The sequence below is a fragment of the Acanthisitta chloris genome, unplaced genomic scaffold, assembly GCF_000695815.1.
Source record: "Acanthisitta chloris isolate BGI_N310 unplaced genomic scaffold, ASM69581v1 scaffold6855, whole genome shotgun sequence".
Classification (NCBI taxonomy): domain Eukaryota; kingdom Metazoa; phylum Chordata; class Aves; order Passeriformes; family Acanthisittidae; genus Acanthisitta; species Acanthisitta chloris.
In genome coordinates this window covers 2,871-17,145 of record NW_008675313.1, presented here as the reverse complement: position 1 = coordinate 17,145, position 14,275 = coordinate 2,871, and the positions used below count along the sequence as shown (strand labels likewise).

Genomic DNA, 14,275 nt, shown 5'->3' with positions numbered 1-14,275 from the left:
TACATTTTGATTCATCCCCTTTTTCTTTGCTAATGAAATGAAACCCACAGAATTTCTCCATCAGATTTTATTTTAGCTGGAATGTTCAAGCTAGTAGGTTGCTTTCTGTGGTATCTTTGCTGTCAGTGGAGAGACAGACAATTCTAGGGCAGATCAAGTCAAATCAGAATGTATGTCTCCACTGACTCCATATTATCATTTTGCTACAATGTGAAAAGAACCACATTCAAGTTACTCAGATATTAACAATAATTAACTGAGAAAATGCAATACATGCATTGCCATGGTTTTAAACACCAGCTCATTGTGAGCTGCTGCAGACCAGACAGGTATGTAAAAGTGAATAATCACAAGACTGTGGCAGGGGTTCCTGACAGTACAAAGAAGAGGGTTTGAAAGTGCAGAAACATATCAGAATGCAGTGCAATGCACACAAATGGCCAATTACAGACATAAAATTGTGAAACAAGCTCATGAAGCTGTTCATAACTCATTGCATGTCTGGAAGAGCCTTTATAGTGCATACAAGACTACTTGAAAAAGAACTAGTTCTGCAGAGGCCACAGTTCACAACTGGGTATGCAGATGGGATTGCTCTGGTATCCTACAATGTATTACTACATATTGAAGTATTGTTCTATTTTGATTAAAGAAAATTTTATATAGTATTTGGTCTGATGCTTTTCTGACTCTTTGGTCTCCTTACCCACTTTTAATGCCTGTCTTTTTTAACTAGATATAACAGCTGAGGTAAGTAGACTCACAATTTTGCCTTCTTCAAGAGAAATATAATCATCTGGGGATATTTTTTCATCTGTCATTCTCATTATATGAAAAATATTAATGCACCTGTACTCAGTGTCCTTCCACAGTGCAACAGACAGATAACTCCTTGAATTATTAGAAAGAGACTATATTTTTTTGAGAGCTAGTCTTTCTATGTAAATGAATAAAACTATTTGCAATCAGTTATGGAAAAACATAATTTAAATATGTAGTTTTGTCCAAATCACATCATCAATGTCAAATGAAGTAGTTCTTTATGTGTAGCTGATTTATTTTCTAAGCTGGAAAAGAAAAAGCACTATCAGGATGCAAAAGGAGACACAAAAAATGCTACATGAGATTTTAAAATTATTTAAAGTACAAAACACTAAATGTGTCTGACCTGATTAGGTATATTAAATCTATTTTATCTCTTTCATTAAAAAAAAGATCTTTTGCACACTTGAATGCATTTGCTGCAGAGTAATTCACAAGCGAATTATAAAAATGGGAAAGTAACTAATCAGATGTAAAATTCTATCAAGTTCTAATTAATGAAGCTAAGATACTGAAATCATCACCAGTTGATATCTGTGCTGAGATTCCTTTAGCCACTTGTCTGAATGGGACTATGGGTCTTTAAGCATCACAGCTTCTCCCCAGTAGCATCAAGGATTACAAAAAGTATACAAATGCTGAGATGTTGCAGCATGACAAAGTGAACCACAAAATGATTTGATGAGTGGGTGAGTATCATTATCTCATTGCCATTAGCTTCATTCCCCCCTCCTTTGTCTCCCTCCTTCTCTTCTTTCCTTCTTCTCTCAATTTTTCATTCAACTGGTATTGCTCAAGACATTTTTACTGAATTTTACCTCATAGATCTATGGTCTATAAAGCAAGTTCCTAGATGGCAGGTTCATAAATGCTGGTGCATCATTCACAGTAGGTTATTCATCCCTTGACTGTATTAAACCATAGCCATTCTTAAGGCATAAGCTTTGACTGCTTTGAAACTATGGACACTATTTTTCTATCTGAAAACTCCTTAGAACTTAAGCAGCTATTGTTCTTATTGACCATAAGGTAGTATGCTCTTATAATATCTCCTGCTGATAACAGATGGACTTGGCTTGTCTAGTCATGATTATTGTCTCCTTGAAATATCAAAAGGCTGTTGAGCATTAATGACTTCTGTACTGCAGGGTCACAATATGTATCATTTCATCATGATATTTGCATCAGTGTACTTTGAGTGCTAGGACCTGTGGGACAGAGAATATGTCATTAACAAACCCATCTACACTTTTTGACTTATTTTGATCTAATTCTCAGGAAAAGGTAAAAATCTTGTTTTTACTAGCAGTATTGCCTTATGCTATTTCCTAATTCTTAAGCATTTTCAGCCTGGTATTCCATCAAATACAGATAAGAGTTGATTTGTCTTGCTTTTTAGTCCTGATGCCTTTTTATGTTTCTCAAAAGTTATTTTCCACTTGGTTCATCCTTCCTTGCTGTGTAAGTCTCAAATATTATGGCTCTTGGATATAACTTGCTTGTGTGCTCTCTTATGGATTTTGTAGAAGTAGGCACAGTCTGACTGTATGTTAGAGCTTCTATTATTAAAACCATTGTCACAATATTTTGCTTTTATTACTTAAATAAACACTAGTGTAGGCCCTGGACTATACAATATTGGGTTCATTTTTCTTTCGATTCAGAGCAATTATGTGTAATACTTGAGGAAACTGCAAACAGATAGTCTATATCCATCCTACAGAACCTTTGCACTGATCTTCAAGGTTCTTTCAACAGAAACTTATATTCTTAATATGTCTCCTTAAAAATTGTTTCCTACCATAATTGTTTTAAACATAAAGTGAACTACAGTTGCATTCAGATTAAAATGAGCAGACAGATTTTTAAAGAGAAAATTGTTATGAACAGCTCTGTTAGTTATCTGAAGGAAACAAGGAGATTGAGAAAGAGGGAAAAAAAAAAGCCAACCTTACTATGCCTTTGTATGCATATTACCTTTGAGTATTAGCACAGAAATCTTGCAACACTGAGGCTATACAAATCTCTGAATGATTGTGGAACAAAATATAACAGTATATTTCATGTGGCCTAAAATTCAAAACTCTCTGGAAGTGTGGAAGGATAAACAATCATCCTTGAAGTCTACTTAAAAATGGTAGAAGGCAATCAGGCAGGGACATGACAGTTAAAGACTAGGATGACATAAAATTACAAAGACCTCTTCCTTCCCTGTACACAATGGTTGCAGAAAACTATCTATAGGTGAGGGACATTTCAGATAAAAGGAGGTAATTACTTTTTAATTGCATGACTTGGTTTGTTTCTTCAGACTTTCATTTTGGATGACATCCCAGTTATTAATGGAGGTGAGATGTGTGCTCCAAAACTGAGTGTCTGACAGCAGCCACACCTGTGGTCCAGCCACCTTCAAGGACAGAATTGCCTTTGACTGTTCATGTAATTGCTCTGTGGGCATAACTCAAACAGTGGAGACATAAGCTCCTTTCTCTTTGCATAACATTAGCTGTTTACAGAGCTCTTTTCTTATCATTTGCTGCCTCACAGTTACCCCTTGACCATATGCACATACTTTTTCTCTTGTCCATCCTTGGAAATTTGGCCTCCCCTGTAGCCCTCTCCTATTGGACTGCGATGATCCTGTAGATCCCTGTCTGTGCTGTACCCCTGGATAATGTTTTTCCAGGCAAAATACCTCACACTTGTCCTTTTTTTTAACTCTCAATCTCAGTGTAATGATTTGTTTATATTCTACGAAAGTTGGGGATAATTGATGCTTCCAAGAAGGAGAATTTGAAAAGCCTAACTGCCTTTGGATATTCAAGAGCTAGCTGTATACTTAGCCCACTCTTAAAGAAAGCTCTTCTGAGTATTGCTATGTTTCTTACATCAACACAGTAAATCTTTACTGTGAAGCACAACATTGAATAGTGTTTTCAGGTTTGACTCCTATCCCAACCCCCAAATCAGTATTTACAATAGGATGGGTTTAGATGCATTTTCTAACTTCAACTTTTCTCATGAAGCCTTCTTATTTGTCCACTATATCATAAATGAACCAATTAACTTCATTCTTTTTAATCAAGACACATCCCTAAAACATGAGATTGTGGACTCTTTAATTAATTTGACCCTTTAAATTATTTCCATCTTATATTTCTAGCACATCTATTAAGAGGATGCTGAAATTAGGGTTGTAAGTGTCATGATCCTTCAAAAACATCCATCCAGGATGCATCTATTAAGAGGATGCTGAAATTAGGCTTGTAAGTGTCATGATCATTCAGAAACATCCATCCAGAATAAGTTCTGATCCTTGCAAACTCTGTATTTGAGAACCAGTGAGTTAGTGATCATGAAGTCTTCCTTTGTTGTATTGCCAAGAGGAGAAAGGTATTTGTAGATGGGACCCAATTATGAAAAGCTTCTCTCATTTATATGGTTTTATTTCAATGCATGAGTATGTTGGAACAGTCACATGGAAGCCTAATTTCTTTATTTTACAAAACCTATTTTGAAAAACTCATAGGAAATGGCAAACTGTGTGACAGTCATCTAAAGTAACTGTTTTACTAAAGTAAAATTTCATGCCATTATTATAACACAGAAAAACATTATTGTAAGACAGGCAATAAAGGTGTTTCTTACCTGTAAAGCCCTTGTTGCATTCACAAAGAAAAGTGTTTGGAGTGACATTGATGCAGTTGCCATTGACACATGTAGATGGCTGGCACTGTCCCACTATTTCTGTACAATTTTTACCTATTTGAAAAGGATAACAGAAATACTGAACTTTAGGAAATATTTTACCTATTTGAAAAGGATAACAGAAATATTGAACTTTAGCAAAGATTCAGGGGTTTGGTAGGGTGTTTTTTGAAATGCCAAATTTATATCTAAAATATGAATAGGCAGATGGATACAAAGGTATTTGTGCCAGTGTTGGTCACTAGCTTTCACCAAAATTACTGACATTCTAAAGCAAGGCAGAAAGATATTCAGGGGCTGTAATATGAACTACTGTGCTCAACCCCATCTGCCATAAGGTTATAAATGCACATGTAGTTTAAAAGGCAGAAATGATACTAGGACTGTAGTACTTGTTTCTTTTTATCATAAATATACCTTCCAGTTTCTTCCAGCACTGAGAACAAAAGTTGCTCTCATGTGGAGTAGGACTTGACAGAATTTTTCTTAATATGCAGCTTTCTGGAAATGACAATTCTAGTTATAAGTTGTTTATGCTATTACAGCATATAGGTCTAAATACCATATAATTATGCTTGCCACTTGAATTATTACTATGGCATTATTCACACTTTAACAATTTTTCAGATTTCTAAGACTCTAGATTATAGGAGGCACTTTTTTCCTTCCTTAGTCTTGTGCAGCCATGTCCATAATATATTAGGTTTAGTCTCCTAATTCTTCTTGGTTACATACAGCTTATTTATGGGACCAGTATTGCCAGTACAAAATTATGGCATTACCCAAAACTAGCAGAATATCTTAAGCATTGCTTGTTGCTAACATTAAGCATGATGATTGCTTCTAACAAAATTGTTTGTGAATTTCTCCATTAATTAAAGTTTAATTAGCACCAGACACTGTTTGATACTATTATTTTCAAAGCATTTTACACAGTCCCCGGTGATCATAAAAGAAATATAAAACTTACTGCTTGCCATCAATGTTTTCCACTATTTTCATACACTGTGAGTAATTATAAAAATATTTTTCTCATAACATTGACTTATTCTTACCTGCATAATCTTCTATTGGCAAATGCATTAGTAACCAAATTATTCTGCATTTTGAGAAGCAATTAAAAATAAATTACAGCAAACATCATGCAACACAACCTTCATTTCTGTGTTCTGTGAACCTCACTTGTTCCTCACTCATCAGCTGTGTTTCATACCATTTCTCACTATTGTGAGAGCACAGAAGTTCAGTCCAACCAGGAAACATTGCAAGAGTTCTGTGCCACAAGTACAAAAAAGAGATACAACTATCCATTTTGTGATGTGAATTGACTTTTCTGGTACTTTCTAAAGCATATCTAAACTCCATTGATCTGAATGCAGGAAAAATATACCCATAACTTCCTTAACCCCTTTTCTTCCTCCATGAAATGAAGACAATGGTTAGGTAAGAATTTGTCTAATCATGCTGTACTCTCTGGTATTCCAATCACAAACCCAAATTCATTTTCCCCAATGCATTTTGGGTTAGTGCTGCAATATTTCCTAAATAGGATGAGATTTTTTTTTTCATTTGTGAAATATTTAATTTGGTGATAACAGTATGTTTAACAAATTCCCCTTGAAAGGAGCTTTACAGCACAGAACAACCTGGAAGAACAGATTAAGTACTTTTTTTTTATTGATTTTCTAAATTAATGTTTGACCTTTCAATTAGAAACAAATTTTTATTTTAAAAATTCCCCTAGTGTTAGTTAAAAATTATTTAACCTGGAAAGGAAGGAGGGGTTTGGAAGGTTGAATGAAATGTTCATTTCAACAAGGTCATTTTCTCTATTTCAGTAGTTTGGTTAGGTAACTAGTTTTTGTGGAGCTTATTCCAAATGATTTTGTTAGTTGGTCGAAGAACTTGAAGTGCTGAACAAAAAGAAAAAAATCAGCTATTTCTGTAAGTTCATGAGTATTTATTAATGTCTCATGCTTAGGTGGGAAAGAAGCATGATAGTACCTTACTCTGGTTTTCTCTACAATGCATTTAAGAACATCCACAACTACAAACTCTCTTCAAATGCCTGCACAGCCTCCTGTAAGTAATTACGTGTAAAAGAGACTCAGTGCAGGTGTGGTAGTGGCAATGTACAATCAAGTTATGCAAAAACCTTGCTAATTATGTTCTCACTGTTTTATAATCCGTTCAGGAAAGTGTATTATCTATATAACATCTATTCCTAGAGAAGCAAAGAAATACCTGCAAATTTTGGCAGACACGTGCATTCGTAAGGATCTGCAGAAAGTTCTGGTTTCTCAGTGCAGGAGGCATTGTTGTGGCAAGGTTTAGTAGAGCAGATATCAAACTTCTGGCAGAATGTTCCAGAATACTGTGAGAAACAATGGCAATGATATGCTTTTTCCCAAACATGGCTTAGACATTTTCCATGCCCAGAGCATAAGGGAGTATTTGGAGCCTGTTGGCAAAACTGCTGCTTGACGGTTACGTTCAGCCGGAGCCCCATGTCGCACAACCGTGGGCCTCTTCTATGAAGTTCTGCAAAGTAATGAGTTCCAACACCAAGCCAGTTAGGGTCAACTTGGTGCAGTCCTCTTATCTGGCAAACAAAAACCAACTGCTCTTGACGAAAATCAGCTTTAGGGCAGTTAATAAACTCTTCCTTGGAGACATTTACCAGATTCATGCTGTAGGACTGAAAGGTTGGCTCAGAGGAGATGAAGAGACTATCCCCTACTTGAAGCTGTAAGGGACAGATCTGTGGGATACTGAGGTTTTGTTCTTCCAAGATTTCCTCGGTAATACTTTTATTCATCTTCCAGCATTCGTTGTAAAAGTCTGAGCAGACATTTTCCCTTGGTGTCCATTTTACAATGGTAGGTTTTGGTTTCACTCGCCACTCAGCAGTCGTTTGCCTCTCACATATTGTCTGCCCATTTACAACACAGAGTTGAAGGAAACATGCCAACATGGGAACTGCTGATTTTCTAGTCATTGTTCCACCTGGGAAATGGAATTTGTTTTTCACACCTGCGTCATTACTGAGGAGACGTTCAGAGCACTTGTTCCTTAAGGTTCTCATGCATTTTCCACAGCAGCCTAGGAATTAAAACAGAGGAAAATGTTTCTGTTTTCACACCTTTTTACAGTTGAATATTAAAGTCTCATTACAAAAATAGAAAATGAACAATGAAGCAACGTCTAATTACACTAATGTGATGCTAGAATAAGTCAAATTAACTGATCAGAACTACAGAACTCTAACAAAAGTCAGATTTTTCCTTTTTTTTTTTTTTTCCTGCTAAAGATTTGACTCATATTTAGTACATTTCATTGTATTTCTGTGTGGAAGAGAAAGAGCTTAAAAGCATACTTTCCATATTCCCTCCCTCTGTTGACAAAAACTATTGCAAATCAAGTTAAGAAAGGAGATATATGGTAAAACTAAGAATTAAACCAGAACATCTAAGCTCTAGTCATGAGCTTTAACCATAGATATTTTCCTGAAAATGATTTATCAGTTTAGGATAAAAGTAGATATTCTGAAGATGTAGGGCTCAAAATTTTGGCTTTAATGAAGAAAACATGCAAGCAATCCTCAACTCATTTCTGTTCATATACACTCAGCAAAACACTTGATTAAATCCTTAGTTTTTTAAGGGTATATCTGAAAACCAAAAGTCCTTCATCATATGCTGGAGGGTTTTATGTATCACAGTCAAAGACAGCAGACTACAGAGTCCTCCAGGACTATTTCATTTATAGAAAATGCTTTTTAGGCCCTTCAGTATATCTAGCAATTTTTATTGCATGGAGATGAGTGATCACAAAAAGAAAACCAAAATAAGATTATTAAGCTTTTGTTTGGAGCCATACTAAAAATGATGAAAACACAATATTATGTTCAATACCTTTAAAACTATCAATAGCTTTACATTAGTAATAGTTTAATTTGTCTTAAATATAGTGGGTTTACTCCCTTTTAGTCTTTTTTCCACTCAGTTTACTGACACTTTAAGATATCTATCTTTTTTTAGTCTTTTTTCCACTCAGTTTACTTATCTGACACTTTAAGATACTTATCTTGCTCTTTAAGGCATTGGCCTCCAAACTGACATTTGCGAGTTACAAAATTATTCTAAAGAATAAAGTCTATCTTACAAGGGAAGCCATTTTAAGGCATTGGCCTCCAAACTGACATTTACGAGTGAGAAAATTATTCTAAAGAATAAACTCTATCTTACAAGGGAAGCCATTGAGTAAAAATAATCTCATATATAATTTGAAATTTGTTCACATTGCTCTCATTTTTACAGAGTTTATTTTTCATTTGAAATTTGTTCACATTGCTCTCATGTTTACACAGTTTATTTTTTTTCACCTACATACACCTGGTCCATCTATAAACTGCACATGAATAGTGATACTGTTGTAAGTATATGATTTTCTTCAATGTTCTCCTCTTCCCCCATGTGCTTCAAGAGTATTTTTGGACCATATTTTGGACTATGTTGAAAGATCAAAGTAGGACAGCAAATACACTGAGGATACCTTGAGTTGAAGAATACTAAATGATTCAATGAACTGTTGGAAATTATCAGATCATTTCAAAGGGTAGTATTTAGTCTCCCTGATTGTTACCTAAAATGGGATGAAAGCATCTAAAATTTAACTATGTCTTATTAGTAAATATCTGAGCATGTGGACCTGCCCCAAAGGCCTTTATGCAGCTGAGTGGTCAGCACTGTTAAAGCCTTTAAAGATACTGGAAAATCATGAACTATGGCTAACTAGTCATAATAATAGCAGACTAAAGGTTTAGAATATTAAACTCAGAAAGGACAGAAACCAGATTTTGATCCTCCTCCCAGAACAGTTTTGATTTTAATTTAATTATTGAATCCCAGTTCTGCCTTCAAAGAGTTTCAGCACTCTAACAACAATGCTGCAGAGCAAGGCAAGTATGTTAATTTCTAATTCTTCTCTCTGTATTTCCACCCCTGGGAGTTAACTCTCCATAGAAGGAAAGGATGACATGGATCTGCAAGAAAACTCCTAGCCTTGTTGCTCAATACTCAACGGTCTTTTCTATTTTGAGACCATTCTATTATCTTCAAAATTTCATGATGCTAAGTGATACCTTTATATAATGGGCTATTGAATATGTAGTTTGGCTCATTTAGCATTTTTTTTCTTTTAGGATAGCAGTCTTGAGCTATCATATTCATTATAGCTGCTCTTACATCTGTCACTGTTATCAGGTATAAAAGCCTATGCTCTATATTACTGCATATTTAGAAACTCTACGTTCAGCCCATCTTTTCATATCTTCTTCATAAGATTTTTTCAGGTGTTATTAAAATAGACCTTTCTAAAAGGTTGTTTTACTTTTTAGACATCTCAAAAAGAAAGCTATTGCATGTCCAATGCAGATTTCTTGCTCACTCACATTTTGCCCTTTTTAATGTAATTATGCATCATTTTGGTATCATATACAGGCTTCATTTGTACTGATAATGAAAATGTGCATCTTCACAATGCTTGTATGGGATAAATCTGAATTATTTTAAAATAAGTGGTGAGTAGCATTATAGCAGTAATACACTTCACAAAGATCATTATTAGTCTTCATGCAGCTGAAAAATTATAATGGGAGAACCAGACTTAATAATATAGAATAAACACATTCTGTAAAAGAAATGGAGAAAATACAACATGGAAAAGAAATATCAAGAGATTTTTTTCTTTAGCAATAAATCATGAGGGGAAAAAAGTTATAGAGTGAAGAGGATAAAAAGTAAAGAGCTATGTATGAAATACACTTAAAATGTTAACGTATTATTAGAAAATCAACCAAGATATTAAATAACTGCAAAGTGCTGCTGCCATGTCATGAGAAAAAATGATGTCACAAGATGAAATCTGAAAGTGATTATGATAACTGTTATACTTTAGGTGTGCTTTAGGTAAGGATAAAATCTTCCTACCTATAACCTCAGATGCTTCCATGTAATTAATGAAGACTAAGAAAAGTTCAAGACTGTATGAACACACAATGAGAATCCTGAAGAAATTCTAACCCTTAAAGTCATAGAAGGGTGGATGAAAAGCAGCCCAATGCTTTTGTACTAAAGGAAAACTGAAGCAAGAAAGTTTATGCAGAACTGTAGGGAAGTAATTTAAAAGCAAAAATGAACACCAAGTTATTTGCATTCCAGTGCAGCATCTTAAAGATTATGTTTTCTTTCTATTAATAGCAGGTATTAAATACTAATGACAAAAATATATTTTAAGTGAGATTGGAGAAATGCCCTCAGATGACATATTACTCTAATGACTTCTCAGAAGAAAAAAAAGAATCTTTCAAAGAAGAGAATAACCCAGAAAATGTTTAGGAATATTATGTCACCGTGTTTCAGCCAGGAATGAACCTCCTTGCCACCTCCTCACACATCACGCACACTTTGTGGAATTCCTGCCTGTGTTTGGTAGGATGAGGCCTCAACCTTGGATCAAAGTGGTGAGAAAAGAACTGAGAGGTGCTGTGGGAAAGCCTTGCTGGGTGTTCCCCACCTTGCTCAGAAGCTACATCTAAACTCAGGTTCTCACCCATGGTCCTAACCTGGGCAACGCTGCAAATGAGCTGGGACTCAATCTTATACCTTGATTACTTGGGCCTTGATCCTGGCCCAAATATTTGACTTATTGGCTTGATTTCAGAACCTGTGGACTTGCCTGGGCTTCACAGGTTTGCTGCATTCGCTGATGATGCTTATGGTGCCTAGGGAAAAACATTGCTAGAAATATTAACAATGGAAATTTTTAAGGAATACAGTGTGTTCTTGTGATAAAATTCCACTCTAGTATTTCTTAATCTACAGACTAATTTTTGTAAGTCATGTTCAGTTAATTGCACTACCATTGAACTGCTGGCTGGCTCTGAGTGCCATCCCCAAACTCTTTCTTTCTCACATGGATGCTATGGGATGATGCCTCTTCTCATTGAGGCCACTGTCACTCTCCCTTTCCAGCACTCCTCCCTTGCAGGACAGCCCATGTTTGCTTATCCCTTGGACTGTGATATCATGTTCATTTCTGATGCATAATTAAAACCATCAAGTATAAACATTATATAATATACCACAAATTATAGTGCCTGCAAAATTGGACTCCCACTCCGTGTTTGCAATATGCACTAATCTATTTCAGTGACATACCAAATATTCTTTTGTACCTTTATATTTTCATCACAAAATTAATAATTCTTACAAAATTATGCATTCTCTATGCCAATCCCGATTCTTTGCAAATGATCCTTTCCTTATTTACCAAACATTATACAAAACATACAGTGTTTGCTGAAGTATTTAATTATATGGCTTTCTAAAACATTGAAGATGCTAGACAGTGAATTTACCTGCAACTCAAAACACAAACCCCTCATTTATACTTTATAAATGTGCTATATGTATTGACAGAAAGAGTGGTGATGCAGACAGTATTGAAGGTATCAGGGATTTCTGATGGCTTGTCTGTTACTCACTAACCCAAACAAAATTACTATAGGCATAATGGTATCATGACTGGGGAAAAGCAAAACTGCTCCTGCAGTTGATGGAGGATATGTCAATGTGCTTGTCTTTGGCAATAGGCTTGATACAGCACCTTTTCCTAGGTTTTCTGAAGAACTTGCATTTTCTCAGGATCTACACACTGTGGTGCTGTGATGCAGTGTCACAAAGGACCACATGAACATTTGGTGAAGACTGTGGTTGCACTGCAAACTAGAGAAGGAAAGGACTCATTTAGAAGTTTATATCTCAGCCAAACCTGAGGACAGTTTCACAAGATACTGAGAATGTCATTCTGTCTACTACCACAGACTTCACCCTGCTGAATTTCACAGGTTTGCTGCACTCACTGATGATGCTTACGGTGCCTAGGGAAAAAACATTGCTAGAAATATTAACATGGAAATTTTTAAGGAACACAGTGTGTTCTTGTGATAAAATTCCACTCTAGTGTTTCTTAATTACAGACTAATTTATGTAAGTCATGTTCAGTTAACTGCACTACCAATGTATTAAAGAGAGACGGCAGCAGTGGTTTTAAATGTATTTTGTTCTTTAACACTGTGATACTTGACAACACAAGGTCCACAACAATGACAAGAAGCCTCGAGCCCTTTATTACTTATCATGGAACAAAGTCCTGGAAGTGACCATCAGTGATGATGATAAAGAGCATTGGCATTCATTGAAACATGTATGCAGTGTTTACTTCAGTTCCATTCCTTTAAACAGCTGCTCTGATTAGTGGTGTATGAAGAATAAAATGAACACAGATAGACTTAGAAGAGGATACACATTTCTCCTGCCTGTCATCATGCTACCTTTGCTTTTGGTGTTTACACTTTGAAAATATTTAGTCAGGTCAGTAAAGCATGTATAGACCTTTTAAAAATGGGACCATGATTTTCAAGAAGAAATGAAAACGATGCACAACATAAAGCTGTAAGAGGATTCTAAATGGAGAAGAAGATTTGCTCTATTTTCTTCCTGTATACAAAAGTAAGATGTACATTTAAAATTATCACTTTGTTTCCATCTCTTTTACTTTTCTGAGTTCCTATAGAAAGTATTTCATAGCTGCATTTACAATAAACTTTTCATTAAGATCAAAAATATATTTCTGAAGCTAACTTGAAATTATCCCATCACTCTAGTGCCTCACCACCCACACAGTAAAGAATTTCCTCCTAATATCTAATCTAAACCTACTCTCTTTCAGTTTGAAACCATTCGCCCTTGTCCTGTTACTACTTGGTAAAAAAATCCCTCTCCACCTTTCTTGTGGCAGATACCTGGGGAAAATCTGTTTTTCACATACAGCACATAAATATAAGGTCAAATCCAAAGCCAACCCTTCCACTAGTCAAGATGAGATGAATAGAATTTTAATCTAAACTTTGAAGAAGTCATGTGACTTGTATGAGAAGTTCAGCCTTGATGTCAAAATCATATGAGGAGCTAATAAGTATAATGTAGAAATGAACTTGCAGTTCTAAAACCTCAGCTGAAACAGGGACTTGGGGAGTAACCAAGACTCTAGAAATAATCCTCAAAAGATTTTAGCTGATGGTGGGGAAAAAAGCAAATTGTGGATAGAAAAAAAAAGTGTATCAACATTATTCTCCAGATTCTCATCACAAATAACGATCACAATGAGCTATATTTTGCTGATATAAATGCCTTAGTGTTCCTGGAAAAGTATTCAAATCCTCTACTTGTGAGGAATTAGGTATATTGTCACCTGTTTCAATTGCAGGAACACACTACAGAACAGAGTTTTATAAAACTGATGAGATTGTCCTTGAATTTAATTGCCTGAAAAGATCTGGCTTGGACCTCATGTTGCTTTTATTCAAGTGATGATTTTGTTCAACTATACTTGTGTTAGTAGCCAAAGCAGAAACAATTCCTGGCTTAGAGAAGATAGGTTACTGATGCAGCAAAAGTAATTTACCCTGCTATCTGAAATTTGGTTTCTTTTCTTAAAGCAACATTGTTCCAAGACTAGATTCTGGAAGGATAAAAGACATCAATTTTACTTAGAATTTCATAATGATCCCAGAAACTCAATTCCTCACACAACCATGAGAGATTCCTTGTTGTTCTCCTGATCACTCATTAAAGAGGTACAAGAGCTTTTAGCTCTGAGGGAAGCATTGGAGACTGCAATT

The 14,275-nt window shown here is 35.3% G+C and overlaps 1 protein-coding gene across 1 annotated transcript in view; it reads right to left on the bottom strand.

The window, feature by feature from the left end:
- The window catches only part of EYS (eyes shut homolog (Drosophila)), a gene marked incomplete at its 3' end in the record, with an annotated part of 62,210 nt that extends 54,682 nt beyond the window's left edge, over positions 1–7,528 (bottom strand). Inside the window, exons 1-2 of the mRNA XM_009075698.1 lie at positions 6,775–7,528; positions 4,471–4,584 (exon numbers count right to left, since the gene is read on the bottom strand). Coding sequence (XP_009073946.1) covers positions 4,471–4,584; positions 6,775–7,528 — 868 coding nt within the window. The remainder of the gene's footprint in view (positions 1–4,470; positions 4,585–6,774) is intronic.
- Positions 7,529–14,275: the final 6,747 nt, after the last annotated feature.